The 22180-nt window shown below is 56.6% G+C and overlaps 1 protein-coding gene across 4 annotated transcripts; it reads right to left on the bottom strand.

Annotated features, from left to right (window-relative positions):
• Nucleotides 1–1610: 1610 nt before the first annotated feature.
• Nucleotides 1611–21154, bottom strand: Uhrf1 (ubiquitin like with PHD and ring finger domains 1). 4 transcript variants are annotated; one of them, XM_006982252.4, is made up of 17 exons: nucleotides 20823–21154; nucleotides 19153–19317; nucleotides 14092–14334; nucleotides 13159–13319; nucleotides 11638–11853; nucleotides 10985–11088; nucleotides 10700–10910; nucleotides 8821–8944; nucleotides 8633–8740; nucleotides 8267–8371; nucleotides 7195–7301; nucleotides 6116–6275; nucleotides 5895–6032; nucleotides 4409–4529; nucleotides 4118–4260; nucleotides 3151–3255; nucleotides 1611–2901 (listed from the first exon to the last, which is right to left on the bottom strand). In XM_006982252.4, the coding sequence occupies exons 2-17, from the start codon at nucleotides 19303–19305 to the stop codon at nucleotides 2755–2757; spliced, it is 2346 nt and encodes a 781-aa protein (XP_006982314.1). In that variant the 5' UTR covers nucleotides 19306–19317; nucleotides 20823–21154; the 3' UTR covers nucleotides 1611–2754. The 4 variants fall into 4 exon arrangements, with proteins under 4 accessions (XP_006982314.1, XP_015856312.1, XP_006982315.1 ...); XM_016000826.3 differs by having other exon boundaries at nucleotides 10700–10886; nucleotides 20823–21033; XM_006982253.4 differs by lacking the exon at nucleotides 20823–21154 and adding an exon at nucleotides 19969–20167.
• Between the last annotated feature and the right edge of the window lie 1026 nt (nucleotides 21155–22180).

The following is a 22180-nucleotide window of genomic DNA, read 5'->3' as shown; positions in this document are numbered from 1 at the left end:
TGCCTTCAGGATCCCTGTCGAGTGTTCTGGGCACTCGTCTGATCTGGGGAGGTAGCTCAGGGGTTAACATGGTTATCCTGCTCTTCCGAGGGCAGAGGTCAAACACCAGCCCTTTTGTCAAGTGGCTTACAACCAGCACCAGCTGCAGAGAATCCAACACCTGCAGCCTCCAGAGGCATCCACTCACATGCTCATATGATGAAAATTTTCTAAGCCGGGCGGTGGTGGCGCACACCTTTAATCCCAGCACTCGGGAGGCAGAGCCAGGTGGATCTCTGTAAGTTCCAGGCCAGCCTGAGAAAAATCTTGTCTCAAAAAAAAAAAAAAATTCTTTTCAAAAATATTTTATAAGGTGGCCCATGCCCTCAGCTGTAGCACTGGGGAGGTAGAGGCAGGTAGATCTGAGTTCCAGGTCAGCCTTCGATGGTACCATTGTGTTTTGGCTTTTTTTGTTTTTCTAAGACAAGGTTTCTCTGTGTAGCCCTGACTGTCCAGGAACTTGTTCTGTTGACCAGGCTGGCCTCGAACTCACAGGTCTGCCTGCATTACCATGCCCAGAGCTTTTTGATTTTGAGACAGGGTGTTGCTATGTGGCTTAGGCTAGTCTTGAAGTGAAGATCTTCCTGTCTGGGCCACCCGAATACAAGCTAACAGGCATACTGCACCACACCCAGCCATGCCGTTTCCTAAAAAGAACCTAGTTGTTGGTGGGACGGCGCCATGTGTATATAAAGGAACTTCCGCTCAAGCCTGACCACCCAGGTTCCATCCCCAGGTTCCACACAGTGAAAACGGACTCCCAGAGCGTCTGGCTCACACGTCCTAACACTGGTTTAGACTTAGGTGTCGGAGTGTTCTGCCTGCACATTTTGTGTGCAGTACCTGCAAAGGCCAGAGAGGGCATCAACGCCCCGAAACTGGAGTCACAGGCAGGTTGTAGCATCACTATGTGGGTGCTGAGCATCAAACCCAACTGCTCTGAACTCTCCAACCCCATTAAGCGTAAATTTTTTTTTAAAGCAAGACTCATCCGGGAGCGCCCCGCCCCGCCCCGCCCCCCATACCATTCTGAGCAACCTAATGTGCTGTGGGTGGGGGACATGCCTCCAGTGTGCTCCCCCATCCACTCCACAGGAGCCCAGACCCTTCTGCCACCAGCAGTGCCCATACCAAATGCAAGCACGCCAGCCACACCAGAAACCACAGAAGCCCTCCTAACCCCCACCATGGGCCAGGGGCTCCAGACTCACAACTTAGCACTGCCTTTTCCCTACACATCTTCAACATCCAGTTTTCTATAAACCTGTGGTGCCATCTATACAACGATAGAACCTTCCAGAACAGAGCCAGCAAACTGCTAGTCAAAGGCTAGATGGTACTGTTCTCCGCTCTCAGAACTGCGGAGTTTGTCTGACTACTGGATGGTGCTGACTGCAGCAAGGGCCAGCATGTATGCGTGAATAGCTGTCTATATAAAACTTTATTTGTACAACCGAGCTGTGGCCCTGGACATCAGAGTGCCCTTATGCCCACTGTCTCATCAACCTCAACTCGTTTTCTTGACAGCGCCAAAAGCAGTTTGAAAACAAGCAAACACAAACATCCAAATATCTGCAGAAAACAAATTTATTCTGAGATCTAAAATCTGAACAAAAATATTGAACTTTAGAAAATATCCACATGGACACATGGAATTTCATTTTCTTCCCCAATATGTTAACAATCTAAAAAAAAAAAAACAAAACCACAAAACGTGACCCTTAAAACAGTGCTGTCCAGTCTGCCTGCGGCTACGTGTTCACTTTCCATGTTCTGCTGAGGTACGGCCTGCTCACTTTGGTCAAGTTACAAGTAACAAAAGAAAACGAAAACAAAACACACAGTCACAGTCTTCCTCAGTACAGGCTGTAACTACAAGAGAAATTCATCGAGGAAACCATTCATCCTGTTTTAAAAAATTACAAATACAGAAACCCTCATAATTCTCAGTTGCTGAGTTAAAAACAAGGTGAAAACTGGTCACTGCACTCAAACCTCCACGACACCCAGCCAGCGAGCACCCCAGTGGCCAGGCTCCCGAGGCAGGCATCCGACGGTTCAGTGCCGCGGACAGTGAGGGGCAGTGAGCCAAAGGCACGTGGTCAGTTTCGCTCCAGCTGAGGCCCTGGCCTGAGGCCACAGTCGAGTCCCGCTGAGGTAATGTCAGCTACGCCCCAGAGGACCCGTGAGGATGGCGAGGCCAGGGTTGAGGCTAGCCCAGGACCCCCTCCAGGTCTCCTGCGAAGGCATGAAGGCCAGCTGCTGGGGCCAACCCCAGAACCAAGCACCCTGCCAGCTGCCAGGAGAATATGCCTGATCTCTTCAAAGATGGTGGCAGGACTGTTCTAGGCAGCTGGTCTCGGGATGAGAACTCCTGACATGACACTGAGGTCTGGTACGGGGCTGAACAGTTTCTAAATCCTTCTTCAAAAAAGAAAAAGGCAGGTTTTTTTTTCCCTTCTCTTGGAGAATTAATTGCAGGCTTTGTATTAAAAAGAGAGAGAGAGAGAGGAGAGAGAGAAAAGGAAAAAAAAAAAGAAATGGAAAACAAGATGTCCAACTGGTAGCCAGAACACGGGATTCTTGCAGGTGCCTGGTTAACTGGCGACCAAGGCAGACGGGTCGCCAGGGGCAGACATGGAAGGACACCACCTTCAAGCTAAGCCCACTACGAACTCGGAGCAGGGCCAAGAGGCCTCCGCCTGGTTCTCAGCATCACCGGCCGCTGCCGTAACCAGGGAAGAGCTGGTTGAGAACGGTCTGCAAAGGCTGATTCACCCGGGTTGGAGAACTGTGGTCCAGGTCACAGCGACAGGCTGGGCAGCTGAACACCTCGGCCCGGAAGGACCTGTCCAGGCAGTCCTGCATGAGACATGAGCGGGGTGAGGGGACAGCCGGGAGCGGCCACGCAGGCACTCAGCTTCCGCCTGACTCGCAGGCGCCCACTCAGGACTCCTTCCTCTAGTCCCTGGTGATGGCCCAGATGGGGTGAGTGTATGGGAGCCTGGGGTCTCTACAAAGGATAAGGCTGAGGCAACAGTCATGCACCCCAAGAGTGCAGGCAGTGAGTGGTTCAGGCCACCTTCCCAAGCCTCCCGCCCGCCTCCTCACCTTGCAGACATTGTGCTGACACACAGTGGTGACAGGCCGGAACACCAGCTCCTGGCAGCAGATACACTGGAAAGCCTCCTTCACCTTGCTCAGGAAGACCTGATACTGCAGAGTGGGTGTGGGAGGGCACACTTCCATCATCCTCACCCCAGGCACAAGACAGAACCCCGCACCCCCATCTGAGCCTGAGAAAGACTGAAGATGCTGCAGTGTGAGGCAGGAGAAGCCACCTGACAACACAGGGTGCTGGCCCTGTGCAGGTGACCGGATCAGAGCCTCAGCTTTCAGCCCTGAAGGTACAACACGCTCTGGACTGACTGACTGGGACTCCTGGGCCATAAGGAGTAGAAGCTTCATCCTGCTGGACCCTGAGTGAGCCAGCGAAGCTGGCCTCACCAGGACAGCAGCCATCCTGGCAAGACCCCACACTGTCCCAGCCTGGCCGATGGCAGCGAAGCCCTAACGGGTTGATCCTCATCAACACACACTCCCACTCCTGGGACACACTGAAGCCAAGCACAGCAGAGGCTAAGGGACAGCTCACACCCAGGTCTCAGTGGCACAAGAGCAGCCCACGGGACCCCAACGGATGGACAGTCACTGGAGAAGGCCGTCTACCCACAGAGGGAGGAAATCACTCAAGCAGAAAAGGGAAGGTGTTCTGACATCCACTGTATCCAACATAGATGGCCCCGGAGACGTGAGCAGTCACAAAAAGGCAAAGCCGCCGGGTCCCACTCCCAGAAGGTCCCTGAAGTCAGCGAGTCACAGAGGAAGAGGGATGGTGGGTGCCAGAGCTAATTAATGCTAAAAGGTGGCAGAGCTTTAGTGTGGGGACATGGAGAGTTCCAGGACAGCTGCACGCGCACAGGAATGGGCTGCGAGGCCACCCTGACCTGGCGTGCTGCAGCAGGCCAGAACAGACTGACCCAGCTTGCCCTCAGAGGGATGGGACCCTGCGGCTCACCGGCCCGTCCTGAAGGGAACGCAGCACGTCGTCCCACAGCTTGGCGTTGCTCTTGTCCTCCTTGATGAGGTTGGCCTGCTGCTCCGGGAGTGTGTAAGGCTCCAGTTTGCTCTTCTTGGACACACGGGTGTTAGTGGCCGGGCCTGGGGGACGGGGGGGGGGGGAACAGAACAAGACCTGTGAGGAGTACAGCAGTGCTAATGAAAACACTGGGCATGTGGGATGGACAGGAAGTCATCAGGACACATAGGAAGTCGGGATGGACGGCTGGGCTGGCGGGCGGGCACCCACCTGTGGTCTTCCGCTTGCACGAGCCTGTCTTGGAGGTTGTGGGTTTTTGTTCCACGGCCTTGGGTGGACGCTTCCTGCTCTTCTCCTTGTTAGCCAAGGCCTCCAAGTAGCCTTCGGGGTACTGAAGGGGGAGGGACGGTGGACAAGAGTCAGGACTCAGCCCACCCTGCAGAGGCAGAGTGCCATCACCCGGCGAGCTCTTGGGCACCGGAAGGTATTGCTGGATAAGCATGAGGGCCAGGTGTGGCAATGCCGGGATCCTAACACTCGGGAGTCAGGAGGGGAGAGTCCTGTAACCAGCCTGGGTTATGTGAGGAAGATCCCTACGGAAAACTAAAGCCAGGGGTGATGACACTCATGTCACCCGCACGCACTAGAGGTCAAGAGTGTCAGGAGTTCAAAGGTCGCAGCAACTTCAAAGCTAGCCTGGGCTACATGAAGCCAGGTGTGGTTCCTGAGCATCCAGGAGACCGAGGCAGATGTTAGGAGATACAGGCCAGCTAGGTTACAGAATGAGATCTTCAAAACCCAGAAAGAAAAACTAAATTTACCAGCCCTACCCCTGACCCTGCCCAGCCTCTTACCCCGCGTGCGCACATCCGCAGGGGTGAAACAGGCAGACTTCTGCACATCCCGCTATACACACTCAATGCAGCCCCCAACACCTGGGGACAGGTGCCATCACGTCCCATGGGTACTAAGATTTCTTGAATAGTTCCCAACACGATGGAAACATGACTAGAGCCCCAGGGGGAACGTCCACCATGTGGCTTATGAAATGTTCTAGCTGCAAAGAGGTATGGTGGCTGCTAGGGACTTGATATCCTTACCTGCCCACCCCCACTGCCTGTTTTCTATCAATTCTGGTAGCTTCCTTCTGCTGATGCTGGAGGGGTCATAGGTCAGAGTTCAGAGGGGCAGAAGCAACATCAGCGACAGGTGTGGCTGGTGAGATGTGTCACCTGTGTGCCCACACCTACCCGTAACCTGGAGGTTTGGATTTTTCAGTGTATGGTGTGTGTAGTGTCTGCAGAGGGGGACCAGCCCTGGGCCTGGAGTTACACATTCCGTGAGCCACCACGTGGGTGCTGGGAATCAAACTGCTTCTCTGCAAGAACAGCCAGCGCTGTTAACTACTGACCATCTCTCCCGCCCCTTATTTGAGTTTCTTGATATAGGCCAGGCTGGCCTTGATCCTGCAAGATTTATGTGGTGCTGGAGACAGAATGCAGACTTGGTACAGGAGAACGCTCTACCCCCTGAGCTGCCGGCCTAGACCTATTTTCATTGTTGAGAGGGTCTTGCTACGGCCAGGCTGATCTCAGCCTTCTGAGGACCTGGACCACTGTTCCTGATTCTGGCAGTTGGTTTGGAGGAGACAAGGACCCTGGGAAGCCTGGGACCTGGAAACAGAACAGGCGTCTCCACTCCCAGTTCCCACCATGATGGGCAACAAGCTCCAAAGAAGACAGCCTCACACACACACCTGCATAGTGAGCCCCAGCTGCCGAATGCGGTCCTTGCCCTCCTTGGTCCAGGGTTCAGGCTCCGTGTCATCCCGTCGCAGGAGGTAGCGCCACACAAGGAAGCCAGATTTACCCTTCTCTGGCCAGTACTTCACCACCTGTGGAGAGGACAGCATGGCTGGTGCAGTGTGGCTCAGGAACTTCAGGGACACGGGCATGAGGACAGGCGCTCACCGCTTACCTTGTAGATGCCATCATATCGGTTGCCCTCCGCAGGTGCGTACTTGCTGTATTTCCCCCCCTTCATGTTGCGGACCACACGTACTGGCTTCCCCTTGCGCCAGTCCCTGGCCTCCGATCCATTCTCACTGATTTCGGCATCACAGTTGAGCGCCAGAGCCCTTTGGGGAGACAGGACACACATGAGGGAAGTTATACATGTCCTCCCAGAGAGGCACACCCTAGCATCCATAGACACGTGGACCTCACCACCAACAGGACATCAGGACAAGGTCACTGGCATTGGCCAGAAGCTGCCAGAGGCTACTGTCTGATCTAAGCGTCCCCAAAAGGACCTGTAGAGGTTTCTCAGTGGTTCGAGAACTAGCTGGTCTCACAGAGGACCCAGGTCAATTCGTAGCATATACATGGTGGTGTAACTCCAGACCCAGGGGATTCAATGCCCTCTCCTGGCCTCTGTGGACACTGCGCCCAAGTAATGTAGACTTGCAGGCAACATACTCACTCATACACATGAAATAATTGTTTAAATGTCCCCCAGAAGTCCCTGTGTTGATGTCTGGTTCCCCAGGGTAGAGGGAATGGAGCTTTTAAAGGGCGGGGCCCTTAAAGACTCCAGTGTCTTCTTCCTTCTCACGCCCGGCCCCCATGCCACACTCTTCCCCATGTGTTGCCCCCTAGTGGGGGACCTCAAGACAACAGCTCAACCAAGGCCAACCCAGGTGTGCAGCCCGGGGACATCCTACCTCAGGACTCGTTACAGTAACAGAAACTATCCTGTCTATAAACAGGGGCTTATTACTACAACAGAATCCTTCCCTGGGCTCGCAGTTGTCAGGATTTGTTACAATAACAAACCTTTCCCTCTCAATAAGCTGAGATCTGAGGCACCCTGGCTGCAGAACAGAATACAGAGGACCCTGACCAGCACACCACCCCCAGACCGAGATAGAAATGATACCCCGGGTTGGGATGGTAAACAGGACAGAGCCATCATGAGGTAAACAGAAGAAGTGTGTCCCCATCACCTGCTGCCAGGTGGGGCCAGCACCCTTGGTGGAGCGCCAAGCTCCCACACACCTGTTGGTGTTGGTGAGCTTCTGGTCGGAGGACTGCCCTGCAGTGCGCTTGTTGCCAGAGAGGTCTCGGCCGCCGCTCCCCGTGTAGGTGAAGAAGTTGCCATTGTCCTGCAGTGGGAAGAAGGGCTGCATGAGCCCTCGGCATGGGGGCGAGCCTTGCCCGGCTCAGTGAGGACGAGAGGGGTAGCCCCGGGAGGCAGTGAGGCTGTGGCAGCAGGAGTGAGGGCAGTGGCACACAACCGGCCACCGTGCCGCAGTGACAGAGGACCAAGCACAGCTCTCTGAAACGCCACTGAGGCCTGTTCCAACATGGAGGGACCTTGACGGCACAATGAGCCGTGACCTGAGCAGACACGGGAACAGACAGCACAGGCCCAATGCCCGGGACCCCGGAGTTTTCAGACCCACAGAGAGGGGGTACAGTGCGGGCCAGGGAAGGGCGAGAGGGCAGACTCAACAGGGGAGGGACAAGCTCTAGAGGTGGATGGTAGACAGGGCACCTGACGAGGCCTCGTGCTGCTGAGCTTGCCAAGAAGGGGGGTCGGACCACCCCCTGCACCCATGGGTGCAGAATGTTCAACCCACCCTGTAATTTCCCACCTTCCCTTCTAATTAAGCGGCCATCCCGCCCCACACGGCAGCCCTGACTGGGAGGCAGCCTGGCTCCTGTCGCCCTCACCACACTCAGCTGCAGCATCCTCAGTTTATTTTTCTCTCCTTGTAAAATCGAAGGACTTATTCTGTGCTTACAGGTAACACCTCATGACATCTCTTTCTCCGACAGAAATGAACCACGAGTGTCGCTGCCCCTGCTGTCTGGGGACACTGTTAGGTCCCACAAGAGTGACTACAACATGTTGACAGCATGGCCTGGCAACTCTGGCCAGCGCTGAGGGCAGGCCCAGTGCAGAGAGCGGACAGAATGATACAGAACTCCCAGCGGCCACTCAGAGCTGGGCCTGACTCCTGATGATCAATCATGGTGGCTGGCACGTGAGAGCCAGAGTGAGAGGCGGGGGGGGGGGGGGGGGGGGGGGGGGAGGCCAAGCAATAATGGGCGGAGCAGTGCTCACCACATCATCCTCGTAGCCGCCAGCCAGCACCAAGGAGTAGGCACCCTGACTGCTCCGGCCATGGATGCCCGCCACATGCGGCCGGTGCACACCGGACTCACTGACCTGTAAACACCGCCAAAAGCCGCATTCAGTCTCCTGGTAACCCCAGGGTGACAGTCCCTGACAAGACCACACTAGCCCAAGGGCTGAGTCCAGCTACCATAACAGAGCTGGCCATGACACGGCAAAGGGTCATGCCCCAGCCTGGCCCCCTCCCGCAAGCAGGCATCCTCCTGACCCCACTCAGCAGCATTTCCTACCCCCAACCATATTTAGACACAAACTCAACAGAAGCATTTGAAACCCAGTGGGATCAGCAGATACCTGGACTCTGAAGCGCCACATGGTGCCCACAGGGACGCCGGGGATGGGCCCAAAGTGGTTGGCGGGCACGATGGTACACTCTTTGGTGCGGCCCACACACGCCATGCCCTGCCACGTAGAGAGGGCTGTGTGAGCTCCAGGAGTGGGGAACAGGGACAGGGACGGGACGGGATGTGGGTGTGCCTCACCTTGCCCCAGTCTCGCCGGGAGGACGAGGTGGCCGATGCCATCTTCGCCTTCTTCTTGCTCTGCTTCAGCTTCTCCCCGGCTTGTACCACCTCGCTGGAGTCGGTCCGGCAGCTGGGGCAGTACCTGGGACAACAAGAACATCACCTGCATATGGCCTGATGCCCAAGTGCAAAACAGATGGTGTCCTTTCCCCAGACACCACACAGGCCAGAGACAGGGGACACACAGTCCACATAGTAGTTCAGAACCAAGGTCAAATCATAAACTTGGGTTCCCTGGAGGTGTAGACATGCTCCATTATCCATGGGCACATGGTTAACCTCTAGGCTGAACCATCCCTACAGAATCCCTACAAATGTTCTAGAGGACATGGGTTCCTCAGCCTTCCGCTAAGAGCTCTCTGCCTGCAGAAGGCCAGTGAAATCATCAGTGGGTAGAGGCTTGCCACCAAGTCTCAGGACTTAAGTTCAATCCCCCAGACATACGTGGTGGAGAGAACTGACTCCCAAAGTTGTTTCCACACACACTTACAAAAACAAAAGTAACACAAAAAATTATTTTAAGAACCCCAGAGCCAGGCATGGTGGCGCACACCTTTAATCCCAGCACTCGGGAGGCAGAAGCAGGCAAATCTCTGAGTTCGAGGCCAGCCTGGGCTACAGAGTAAGTTCCAGGACAGGCTCCAAAGCTACACAGAGAAACCCTGTCTCGAAAAACCAAAAAAGAAAAGAACCCCACAGAAAACCATGGTGGCGCACACCTTTCCCAGGGAAGCAGAGGCGGGCAGATCTCTGTGAGTTCCAGGTCTACACCCAAGTTCCACGACAGCCAGGGCTACAACAGAGACCCTGCCTTGAAAAAGAAAAAAAGAACCACACAGAGCTAAAGCCCCAGCCCCTACCACTTGAATTTATAAGTAAAAACTTCAAAGCCAGGCAGACTCGCTCAAGCCTATATTCCCAGCAAGTCAGAATGACGAGAGCAGAGGCTGTTCCGGGTCAAAGCCGGCCGGGCGATAGAATGAGGCCCCCACACAAAACCCAACAGAGCTGGAGGGATGGTGCAGTGGTCTCGAGCACTGGCTGTCCTGCACAGCACTGTGGTTCGGTTCTCAGCACCAGCCTCACTGGGCTCATTGGGCTCCTGCAGGACGTGACATCTCTGGCTTCTGTGGGCACCCTGCCCACATGCACTCACAACACAAATATAATTTAACTAACAGTAAATTTAAAAAAAAAATCAAACAAAAGACTGGGCGGTGGTGGTGCACGCCTTTATTCCCAGCACTTGGGAAGCAGAGGCAAGTGGATCTCTGAGAGTTTGAGGCCAGCCTGGTCTACACGGAGAGATCCAGGCAGCTAAGGCTATATACAGTGAGATCCTGTCTCAAAAAAAATAAAAACAAAACAAGAACAACAACAACAACAACAAAAAAAACCCCAAGCAAATCCCAATGCAGAGTGATGGAGAAGAAACGGGCATGTGGCGGCACCCGCCTCTCTGTTAGAGTCCCCGTTGGTTTCCCCTCTGCACACCACTCTCAGGAACACAAGCTCCCCAAGCGGCCAGCCACCGAGCGGGGCAGGCACACAGTGGCAGACCTGAGGGGCACGAGCCGGCCTCCCTGAGAGCACTGCAGCTTCCTCTCGCTGAGTCTGCAGCCCAGCTGGCAGCCGGGGGGGCCCAGCCATCCTGTCACTGCCCCCCCAGCACTGGGCTCCCAGGGCCGTCAAACAGCCACACTCAGCTTTTGATTCAAGTTCTGGGTGTGAACTCAGCACAGCAGAGCTGTGAAGCGAGGCTGAAAGCCACTCCGTGGCCTGTCTAGGGTTGTTCCCTTCTGGGCACGCGAGGTGACCCCGGAGGTCCGCCACTCACCATTCGGGCTCGGGGGGGACGCAGGTGAGCTGTGGCTGCAGACAGTACAGGTGGAAGGCCATGTCACACTCGTCACACAGAACCTGCTTCTCAGGAGCCTCCCGCCCGCCGCACACGTGGCAGGCACACTTGCGACACGGTTTGTTCTCGTCATCCTTGCAGTACTGGCAGGACGGGCCGCTCTTCCCTGTTTTCCGGAGGGCAGGAGGGGCTGCAGCGGGCCACCATGCCACCTGGGTCTGCTCCCCCCCACCCGGGTGTGCTCGGGGCCCGACCAGCACTCACACTGCAAGAGGCCCTCAATCAAGGGGCTCCTTTCATTAGGGGGCTCAATCTTGAAGACTTCATCCACAAACATGATCCGGCAGTCGTTGAGCTGAGAATCGTTTCTGCAGAACATTCCCAAACATTAGAACAACGTGGGGCTGGGTGAAGCAGGGGGCAGGCCTGAGCCCAGCTGGGTTCTTCCCATTGGTTTCTGCGTGTGTGCATTCTCTAACAGTCAGCACCCCCAGGGTCGATCCTTGACTGCTGGCTGCACTTGTCAGGCTGGCTGGCCCTGGACGTCCAGGGATTCCCACGTCCCTACGGCACTGCTAGCCATACAAACTGGTGCTTCTGCCTCGTGTCCTCATGTTTACACAGCACTGAGCCAAGAGTTTAAAGAGACCCCGGGCAAGACAGTGAGATCTGGTGCCCTCTAAATGAGGCAAATGCCCTTGGCCCCTTGGAAGTCCCCACGCATCCACGAGGCTAAGTCAGGCTGGCAGGCTTCCTAGAACCACTCAGTCCCACACCTTCCCAGTGTGGGACAACATGGACAGACACACAGAAGCCTCCAGAAAGCCAAGTCTGAGGGCCACGGAGCCAGACGAGGCCAGGGGTGGCCCAGGGCGAGGATAAGGGTGTCAGGGTCCCTGTCCAGGCAGGCCACTCACACAAGCATGATGTTGCCATACAGCTCCCGCGCCGTCCTGGTTTGACGCTTCCTACATATCTCCACGTCGTACCAGAAGCCACGTTTCCTGGGGTAGTCCACGTTATAGTTGACCATCACCACCTGGCCGACCTCCAGGTCCTCCCACGGGATGACAGTGCGGGCACGAGCACGGATATCCTTGGCTTTGATGACTTCCACTCCGTTCTCTGGGTAGCTGCAAGCAGAGGCCCAACCTCAGATGCCCCAGGCCGCTACATGGTGTCCCTTCACAGGCCCAGAGATGGGGTAGCATGGGGGACCATATTCTGGGTGACCCTGGCCATCTATGCCGGTGGGCCAGGTATGTGGGACATGTGGACAGATGTGATCTCCCAAAGTGGCTCGTCCCCATCCCAGCAACCCGGGAGGTGGAAATCTGGAAGCAAGGCTTTTGCAGCGAGGTGGGCCTGATAGAGCAGGGACAGCCCTGGGTTCTCAGAAGTGACAGACAGAAGGAAGCATGTGGCACAGATAACAGCAGACACCATAGTGAGGTGCCCATGTGCCCAGGAATGCCAAGTCAGGGCAGCTTGGGACAGCTGGTCTGGGAACCAGACTTTTGGGAAAACTACAGGAAGGGAAAGCAAATGTTTCTCCACGTCCACATATAACGCAACCTCCATGTGTGGAGGCATATAGAATAAATATTAGACTGCACTTGAGGTGAGCTCTCTAGGCGGCTTTGAGCTACACCACCTCAGATTCATTCCCTTTCAGGTCCGTCACAGAACTCAGTTCAGCAAGCATCTTCACAAAGGACCTCCACACTAAATGACTAACTATTTCAATGAAGCTTTATCAGCAGCAAGCAGAGAGCCACCAGTGATCCCAGAACTGTAACATGGGAATCACAAGACGTCAGTTTATACTACTGGGATCTGCACCATCCACGGCCCTGAGGGAGCAACCCTAGGCAGGTGAGCGAGCCACCCAGGCCATGTACGGAAATGACAGCACCCCTTCCTCTAGTCAAGGCTGACACCAGAAACCCAGCAACAACCAGGAGAGGGAAACGGTTCAGCAAAGGCCTGTGGGCGGGCGGGGGCCTCCTCCACCTATGGGATGCTGGCCTGACAAAGAAGCGCTGTGGCCTCCCCAGTTCCAGGGACACAGATGAACATGGCTTAACTGCCTGCCTGAGGCCGCATCACCACTGTGTCACCATGTGGAACTTGGACCTGAGATGCTCTGCTGCCCAGGGACTGAAACCTGAGACCCTGAGATGGCTGGGACCACGGACGATCTCAAGGGACCCTCATGTCCTCAGACTGAACAGAACTGATCAAGGGCAGCTCATATCTGGCTCCTAGGGAAAGAGGGCCCTTCCTCTAGTCTCAAATGGAAACAGGGTGCCGAGGATGGGCCAAGAGTAGCCTTCTGAGGCTTCTCCACCCTTGTCCCCTGGCAGCAGTCACTTGGGGAGTGCAGGGCAGGGGTCTGGACAGCACTGGAGACAGGACAAGCTCACACTGGCACTCACTCATCATATCTGATGTGATACATGATGTCATCATCTGGGGTCAGGCTGGCACTGGAGCTGCAGGGCTCCTCCTGGGACGGGGCTTTCTTCTGTACCTGGACCACCTGGGCCTCAAACCACGCCCCCAAGGTGTTGTCACGCACGTCCACGTACTCATTAACCTACAGGAAGCAAACAAGGCTCAGGGGACCCAGTGGCCGGGCGGGACCAGGGTCAAGGATTTGGGTTGTCAGACAGAGGTCACAGGGGCACACATGCCAGGCAAGTGTCTGCACCCAGCTATGCCTACAGGTCTCACTCCGTAGCCCAGGCTAGCCTCACACAAACAAGCGTGCTGCTACAGAGTGGAGATGGTAGATGTGAGCCACCACGCTCCACACGGGAGGAAACCTCAGCACTGTGGACGGTGGAGGGACCGGACTACTCTGAAGGGGACTCGGGTCAATGCCACCCTCTGTGGGAGACTTTGCTCTGATGGCTGTGAGTATCTCCAGAGGTTTGTTGATAGAAATAAGCAGGGACCACATGTGTTCCCAGGGCTCCAGGTGCTGAGCACATCCCACGCCTCCACACTCCAGACCAGGATCCTGGGGAAGAAGTCATGCCTCCACGAACCACAGATACCAGCAGGGGATTCAGAGCACTGTGGTCATAGAGCAGGTGATGGGGCTGGTCAGCCTCAACCACACGGGCTGGGATTCCCAGGGAGGCTCAACCTCCAGTTGTCAAATGCAGACCTTTCAATCTTGGCAAAACTCCCCGGAGAGAGTTCAAAATGGCAGGTACTGGCTATTGTGGCTCTCTGGGTCACCAAGGAGTCCCAAGAGACCTTGTGTGGCTCTCACTGTGCTGAGGGGCAGGGAGGCCCAGGCACTGTCAGGGTGGGCAGAATCTGAGTTGGGGGCAAATCCACACAGCCCCAGGGAAGCTCACCTTGTACAGCCCCAGTTCCGTGTCCTCCCACACAGTCTTGTCGTCCCCTTCAGCAGCCCCTTCACCGTGCGTGGACGACTTGTCTGACTCGCTCTGACCCACACCATAGCCAGAGTCCGAGTCAGAGAGCTCCGAGTCCCGTTCCTTAGTGCTGGGAGGGAGGGCCAGACTCTGGCGCACCAGCAGCTGGATCGTGTCATTGAGGCGCACGTCATAATCGAAGAGTGTGTGGCCATCCTCCATCTGTGGAGAAACCCAAAGCAGACTGTCTTCCACGGAGGCCTGCATGGGGCAGGGGTAGATGGAGAATACAGGGCCAGGCAAAGCCCTGTCCCACGCCCAGGCTCTCCCAGTTACTCCTGGGCAGGCAAGCACAGAGCACTGTCAGCACCACAGAAGGCCACGAACATAAGCCACACAACCCTCCATGCCGTGGACGTCCAGGGGTCTCCCTTCCAGGAAGATTTGCTGAATTAATACTAAGTGGGGTTTAGGGGTTCAGGTGGGGTCTCACATAGCCCAAGCTCATCTCAAATGCCTGGTCCTCCTCCCTCCACCTCCCAAAGGCTGGGGAGGCAGGCAGAAGGGCCATTAAGCCAATGTATGTGTTGCTGGGTGGTGTGTCCAGGAGAGGAGCTCCTGGCATTGAGGTGCGTGCAATGGCCAGCACGCTACACTGTAGGGCCCAGGAGGCCCCACAGGGACAGACTGAAGCCTGTGTCCCATGGTGTCCAGGGCAACCAGGGAGAACCCACAACACAGTCCCCAGAATCCTTTAAGGCTTTCCTCCAATCTCCCCAAGGATTGCTCCTGAGCAGCAGGTGGCCAAGAGCTGGGGGCCAAAGAGTCATCTGTGGCCCCACAGTAGCCCCCTCATGTCACACCTCATCATGGGCTCCTTCCCCACTCTAGGCGAAAGGCACTAGGAACAGGTCTTCAGGACTCTATGCATTCGGGAACCAGCTCTGTGGGAGTCCTCGGGAATAAGACTGCGGAAACAGACTTGGCGGGAGGCGGGAACAAACTCAACGGGAAGGAACAGACCCGGCCCGCGGGAACCAACTCCGCCGGCGGGAACAGGCGGGAACAGACCAGGCCTTTCCCGGCCTTGGGAACAGGCCAGCCGGCGGGAACAGACCTAGCCTGCGGGAACAGGGATCAGACTGGGCGGGAAAGGGCCGCTCTTGAGGAGCATGCTGGAAAGGGACTCTGCAAGAACTGGAGTCTACAGGAACAGAGCTTGGGGGACAATGTGGTCAGCAGTCCATGACTGCTCTGAACACTTATATGGAAGCCAGGACCACACTCCACCACACCTGTCACCCAACACACGGGGACTTTGCACCACAGGCCAGACTTGGGGATCCCGAGATGGAAGGGGGTCTGGGAAAAACACACTCACCGTGCCCCGTGTACAAAGCCCTTCCACAGATGGCCAAGCACTGCTATGTGCCATCCACACAGCAGAACGCTCCTCAGCCATGAAGGAGCACAGCTAAGTGAGGCCACCTGACATCCATGTACATACAATGTCACACACAGACACGCACATGCCCAAAAAGTTTTCAAATACAAAGCACAATGCTGGGCCCAGGGGCTGATGGTCAGCGCTGAGGCGGCCAGGAGGTAGGGCCAGCAGGACGGGTAACCAGGGTAACCAGACCATACAAGCACCCCAGCAGTCCTGGTGTCTGGAGCCCATCAGGCTATCCCACCATGGTCACAGTCCCCCACAGTCAGCATGCAGGACAGGATATGGCTGGGCCGGCTTGGGGCAGACTCACCCTGCAGTCCTCACTGTAACTAACTCACGAGGCCGGTTGGGCAGCTTCTGGCTGCTGCTTCTGGAACTATCTGGAAGAGCCCCATGGAAGGCAGGCAGAAGCCTGCACTGGCACGTGACTAGGGCTAGGGGAGGGAGTAGTCCCCCCACCCATACCCCACCTGCAAAGTGGCTGGCTAGGAAACTCAAGCAGCAGGTGAGCCCAGGTTCCGTCACCTTGGGGCCATCTGTCACAAGGGACAGGACACTGTAAGAGCTTAAAGGTCCAGCACTCAGTCACACATACCTCCTGCTAATTTCTAACAGTGAAAATTAAACCCAGGGTAGGGCTAAGTGCACAGCTGTGAGCCCAAGGCCCTGGGCTCCGTCCTCAGCACTATATAAACCAGGGGCTAACACATGCTGTCACCCCATCTCAAGAGAAAACAAGTACTCCGGGCTATCCTTGGCTACACTGTGGATTTGACTACAGCCTGGGCTACATGGGACCCTTCATCAAAGTAAATAAGGGCTAGTGAGACGGCTCAGCAGGTGAGAGCACTTGCCCTGTGAGTCTGAACCCCAGAGCCCTCGAAGAACCGCGACTCGCAACGCTGTCCTCTGACCTACACACACACACACACACACACACACACAGACACACACACACACACACACACACAGACACACACACACACACAGACACACACACACACAGACACACACAGACACACACACACACAGACACACACACACACACACAAAGGCGCACACGTGCACAGCGAACTGAAAAATCAACAATACCATTTCCAGACACGGCAGCTGAGACCCTGCCTCAGCCTCCTGAATATCTGGGTAACAGGAGCTTTGGCCCATCTATTTACCCAATATGTCTGGTGGCTTTGGTCCACACTATTGGAGGGTCTGCTGTGCCTCCAGCGAAGGGGGTACGGCCTTGCCTTACTTGATTGTCACATGATCCTGGGTGGCGCCTTACGAATCACTCTTGCAAAGCAATGGCTCTGGGGCCACTGCCATGCTGAATCACCACAGCCTGAGGCAGGCCTCGGCCTGGCCACTCTGTTCCCGGCACTTTTTTTTTTTTTTTTGAGGGGACAAGGTTTCGTGTAGCCCAGACTGACCCTGGACTCCACAGGTAGAGAAGACTGGCCCAGTGAGGACATGGCAGGGTTACAGGGTCCTGGGGACTCCAGGTTTGTGATGCCAGGCCAGTGCTGGACCAACATGGCTGACATCAATCACCCATGAGACCAGCTGATGTGAAGGGCGAGAAGCATCCCAAGGGAGTCCTGGGTGATGTCTGGAGACAATGGAGACGCCTGCATGCCCTGTGGGGACCCTTGGTTGATTTCTGGTGCCCCCATCACCAAGCCAGGACCCGCTGAACCCATAACACATCACCACACGCAGTGACAACCGGTCAGCCACGTGTGTTATTTGGGACATGACAGTCAGCTGTCCCTGAACAGACAAGCAAGGCACTCAGTGACATTAAAGCCTGCATGTACTGGGCACATTGAAGGTTATTTCCACAGGTGGTTTTTAAGATAACAAAAACGGGTCAACCAGACATATCTCACTTTGCCCTGGCAGGGACGATGGCCAGAGTCCCCTCCCACATACCTGCCATCGTGCTCAGAGACGAGGGGCGAGCACACACCAACTCCCTGACACCAGCCTGCTCCTTTTAGCAGCTGGGCCACAAGAAACAAGGAAAAGGCCAGTGCACCATGAACATTCTAGAACCTTCTGTAAGAACGGCCTATTTGCATGGTTTCTGTTGCTGTCTGTCAACCACCAGAAAAGCAGCCTTTCCCCAGCCCTCTGCTTGTCCCACCTCCCAGCCCTCGCCCCCTCCCCATGGCCTGCTGTGTCCCCAGTAGCTGCAGGAGCTGGGGAAGTTGCGTCAGAAAACCAGAAGCCACGGCCTGCTCCCTGACAAAGCTGCCCCACAAAGGGAGCTAGGAAAAGGAGTCAGGCGGTCGCGTGGGCTGCAGGTGGGCACCTTCGGGAGGCAGAGGCAGGGGGATCGAGTTCAAGGCCAGCCTGGGCTATGTGAAACCCTGCCTCTCGATAAAAGCCTAACACTGCTCAGCAAGAGCCTGGACAAGCACTTCCACCAGTCCGAGGTGGCCCCAGAAGTGAGTGAGCGCAGTGACTTGACAGAAGGCAAGCCGGTGGCAGGCCGAGGGGCCGTACCCAATCTCTGCAGTGGGTAAGCCAACGAGGTCCAATGTAAATGTGACCAGCTACAGCTCCCAGGAGACACACCGCTAAACTGACAAGCCGGGCACGGAATGAAATGAGTGGTCGTGGCGGGCAATCAGACATGGTGCCCGCACCCCAGCAGCCCAGCCGGCTGCACCCAGAACACCCCACGCCTGGGAAAGGGGGAGGGGAGCACAGCGACACTGCCATCACCTGGGCACAGCTAGTTAAAGAAATGAACCACGGGACCCGGACACCAGAGGGCAGCAATGCCCTGCCCAACCACAAGAGCGGGTACAGGCCGGGAAGTAGGGACTTCGGGTCTGCTACCTCCCTTCCCTGATGGTGCAGTGCACCCACCTCCAATCGGACCCTTGCGAGCACGTACCCCACACCAGACCCCACTGCCCCCACGTGCTCTCTCAGCACCTCAAGACATGAATGAAAAAGAAAGCCCAGCCTGGTGCCAATGATAAAAAGTCCCAAGCGTGGGCAAATGGGCTGCAAAGATGGCCATTTTAAAGGCCACAGAGAGCTGGAGAGACTGGATAGAGGTGCAACAAGGTAGCTACCCCCCCATAAGGGCCACTAGCCCCATTTTCCTCATAAACCTAAGCGAATAAATTTCTAATTCATGAGTAAAGTGGATCCTCAGGGGGGTTGATGTCTCATGGGAGCAAGCTGTGGGCGATCAGGGTGAATTTCAAAAGGAAAACCTGGTCCCCTCTCACTGCCCCCACGTGAAGACTGTTGGGAAAACTAATCCGCAACCCCCCTGAGCCCTCTGTGGGCCACTTCAAACTTTCTCCTGACGAAAAATGATTCAGGAGACTTTAGAGGGTAATTAAAAAGGTAGCAAGCTTTGCAGCGCAGAGGCCAGCCACAGCCGGTGCAGAGGCCGGCCACAGCCGGTGCAGAGGCCTGCCTTTGTTCACCCTCCCCCCAGCATCTGAAGTCACCGACAAGGGGGGGGAGTAAGTGGGGGGGTGCTATCGCTTGGTGGCTTGGAGAGGCAGGGTGCCTGAAACAAAGCTCAGTGGGCGGACGGAAAGCTGCGGCGGTCAGCTTACCTGTTTGCCCCTGTAAAAGAGTCTCTGCAGCTGGGGTTCCACGTGAAACAGCTCCGAAATCTTTTTCCTCAGCTCCTGCACTTTGGTCAACCTGGACAGAGAGTCCACGGTGTGGGTCTCCTTCCCATCCATGGTCCGGACCTGGATCCACATGGTGCCAATATGCTGGAGGGACAGAGAGAAAGAGAAAGGGTCACTGTGGCCGGCCAGCGGGTGGGGAAGTGGGGGACCCTCACCCCAGTAGCTTTCTTTTCATCTGATTGAGCAAGAAGCAGCTCCCAGGATCAACCTCCTGGCATCCTGGCCCCTGTGCTCGGCCAGACGGCACCTTAGAGAACCAGGTGGCATAAATCACGCGCTTAGTGTTTTCAAGACCAGTGAGTGAGTGGGGACACTTGAGCGTGGACCAAAGACATCCTGGGCGACCCACGACAATCCACCACGTCTTCAAAGAGGAGGAAGAAAAAAAGCAATATCCGTGGCGAGAGAAAGGGACTGGTCAGGCTGAGTGGTCGCAGCTGCTCATTCATTCGTTCACCCATTCATTCATCCCACACAGTCCAAGTCCCAGCATCGGGAACTCGCCAACTCCGAAGCGGACCGGAACTTCTTAAGTCCCGGGAGGGGGAACTAGGTCACACAGAAGGCAGGACCCCCCCCACACACACATACACCTCACTCGGGACGCCCCCCGGAGTTCCGGGCCGGTGCCCCCTGCGCGCGTGCGTGGAGCAGCCCCCCCCCCGGCCGTGGCCATGGCAACCCGCAGTCCGGGCCCGGACACCCCCGCGCGCGCGCTCGTGGCCAGAAACTCACCTGGGCCCCACGCACGACTAGCTTCCCTAACCTTCCCCCGAGACACTGACCCTGGCCTCTTGGAATGGCGCTTTAAACACGCTTTAAAGACCCCGAGGCCCGGAGCCCACGCCCACACCCTCCGCCGCCGCCAGGGTCGGACCCCCGGAGCCGCGCCGTTTAAGTTCCGCCCTTCCCGGAGAGCCCGCTGCTGATTGGCTCCGCCCGGGTGGCACGCCCCGCCCTCCTCGCACGCGATTGGCCGAGACGTACTCGGAGAAGCCAGGGCGCGCGAAACCGGACTCGGGCGCGACAATTGAATCTCGAGCAGCGTCCGCGCGCAGGCGCGGAGCCGCGTGTAGCCCCCCCCACCAGACCCCACGCGCTTCCCGCGGACTTAGCGGCACTCTGGAGGGTCAAAACCCAGGTTCATCGTGGAGGACGCCACTCAGGTTGCCCCTCAACGGACGGAGAAGCACGCATGCGCGGTGGCTCTCTGCAATGCCCGGAGCCACGCGCGGGAAAGTTTTGCCAAGTTTTGGGGTGTAACCGTGTATGTGCCCGGGGCCTGAGATGGGGACCCAGCGTGGAGGATACAAATCGGATCCCCTTACACGCGATGCGGAAGCACGCGTGGGCAATGGTTCTCTGCAAATCTCAACCCACGCACGGGAAAGTTTACAAAGTTCCCCCCTCCTCCAACCCGGGGCGTCAACGTAGTGCGGCTAGCCAGGAAAGGGGTTTAGCGTGGAAGACTGGGAAGACCTCGGATCCCCTGAAGCAAGCCCCGCGGCCACCCGTGGGAAGAATTCTTTCCAGTTTTGCGCAGTGCCTGGCCGTGCCACTGTGTGAGCACAGCCCGCTCTTCCACTCACCTCTCCCGCGGCAGCGATCCGCACTGTCCTCTCGCCTGGAGTGCCTGGCTCCTGGTTAGGGCTCTGGGGCTGGGTGACCGAGGAGGGAGCGGCGGAGTGACCGGGAGTGGCAGAGGACCTGAGTGAGCTCGGCAGCGCGCGATCCTTCCAGCTGCTAGGGGTTTTCTTTTTCCCGCGAAAACTCAGGGCGTTTTTAGAAATGTGCACAGACTGCTGCGAGACTCTGCCACTCGAATGGGTGGAGGGGGGCGGGCTCTTGATTCCTGATTGGCTCGCGCTGTGGCGGGAAGCGAGAAAGAGTGGGGGCGTCCCCACGACTAGGGATCCACCCCACCCCCAGCTCCGCCCAGCGGGCCACGGACCTACCCTAACCAGCAGTGCCCAGTTTACCAAGGCCCAGGTCTTCCAGCATGCAAACCATATAAGAATCCCGGGAGAGATCCCCCCCCCCCCCCCCCCCCCCCGCGCAGAGACCGGCGCAGAGAGACTTCTGACCTCAGTACGTGCCCATTCCCCTTCTGCTGGACACACTTTGACCTCTTAAATCTATGACCCGAATCTCTGACCATATACCCCAGGGGAACTTGAGGGGTGCCTCTCCTCCAGACATCCTGCACCCCATATCCTGAGCACCCCCAGACGCACTGAGCGCATTGAGTAACATCAGGGCGCTGCTAGTGCCTCCCCCATGCTACCCACCCGCAGGGCTTCTTTTCCCGCCTGATTTTTTTCCCGCCTTCTGCGAGTTGTCCAGGCGGGCAGCGCCTCCCTGCCCCCTCCGCCCCGGTCCGCTCCATTCTGACCATTCTTGGCGGGCACTCGGCTCTGGGCATCTGCAGTAACTGATGACCGGAGAGACCAGAGCTGCAGGGCCCAACTGCATGGGAGGCACACCCTCCCCTCCGGCATTTGGGGTCTTTAGTAAAGCAAATTCTGGTTAAGGAACCAAGCAAGAGAAAAATTCATGTCTAGAGGACAATTCCAGGTACAACCACAAGCCATGAGGTCGGAAGTGACCAGCGGCCACTTGGGGGCTGGGACAGAGGCACTTCCGGCTGGGGAACGCCAAGGACACATAAGGGAGTGGAGGAGGCTGGGGGGGGGGGCAGAGGAGGCCCCTGGGCTGGGACAAAGGACAGGTAAGACCTCAGAGGCCACAGGAAGGACTTTGGCCTCTGACTTTTCTACCTTGGAGGTCCTTAAGCAGAAAACTTCCAATTTTTTGTTTAACTGTTTTTGTTTTTAGAAACAGGTCCCACATAGCCCAGGCTAGCCCCAACTTGCTTTGTGGCCAAAGATGATTTTAACTCCAACCTCCACCTTCCTAGTTCTGGGCTAACAGTGGTACACTACCCTCA

The sequence above is a fragment of the Peromyscus maniculatus genome, chromosome 22, assembly GCF_049852395.1.
Source record: "Peromyscus maniculatus bairdii isolate BWxNUB_F1_BW_parent chromosome 22, HU_Pman_BW_mat_3.1, whole genome shotgun sequence".
In the NCBI taxonomy this organism is placed as follows: domain Eukaryota; kingdom Metazoa; phylum Chordata; class Mammalia; order Rodentia; family Cricetidae; genus Peromyscus; species Peromyscus maniculatus.
This window is presented reverse-complemented; position numbering and strand designations above follow the sequence as displayed.

Coding starts and splice junctions, on each gene's coding strand:
- Uhrf1 (XM_006982252.4), bottom strand. CDS start 19,305: ATGTGGATCCAGGTCCGGACCATGGATGGGAAGGAGACCCACACCGTG. Junction 10,911..10,984: donor GATTGAGGGCCTCTTGCAGT/GTGAGTGCTGGT, acceptor GGCCCGCTGCAG/CCCCTCCTGCCCTCCGGAAA. Junction 7,302..8,266: donor GCGGCTACGAGGATGATGTG/GTGAGCACTGCT, acceptor TTCCCACTGCAG/GACAATGGCAACTTCTTCAC.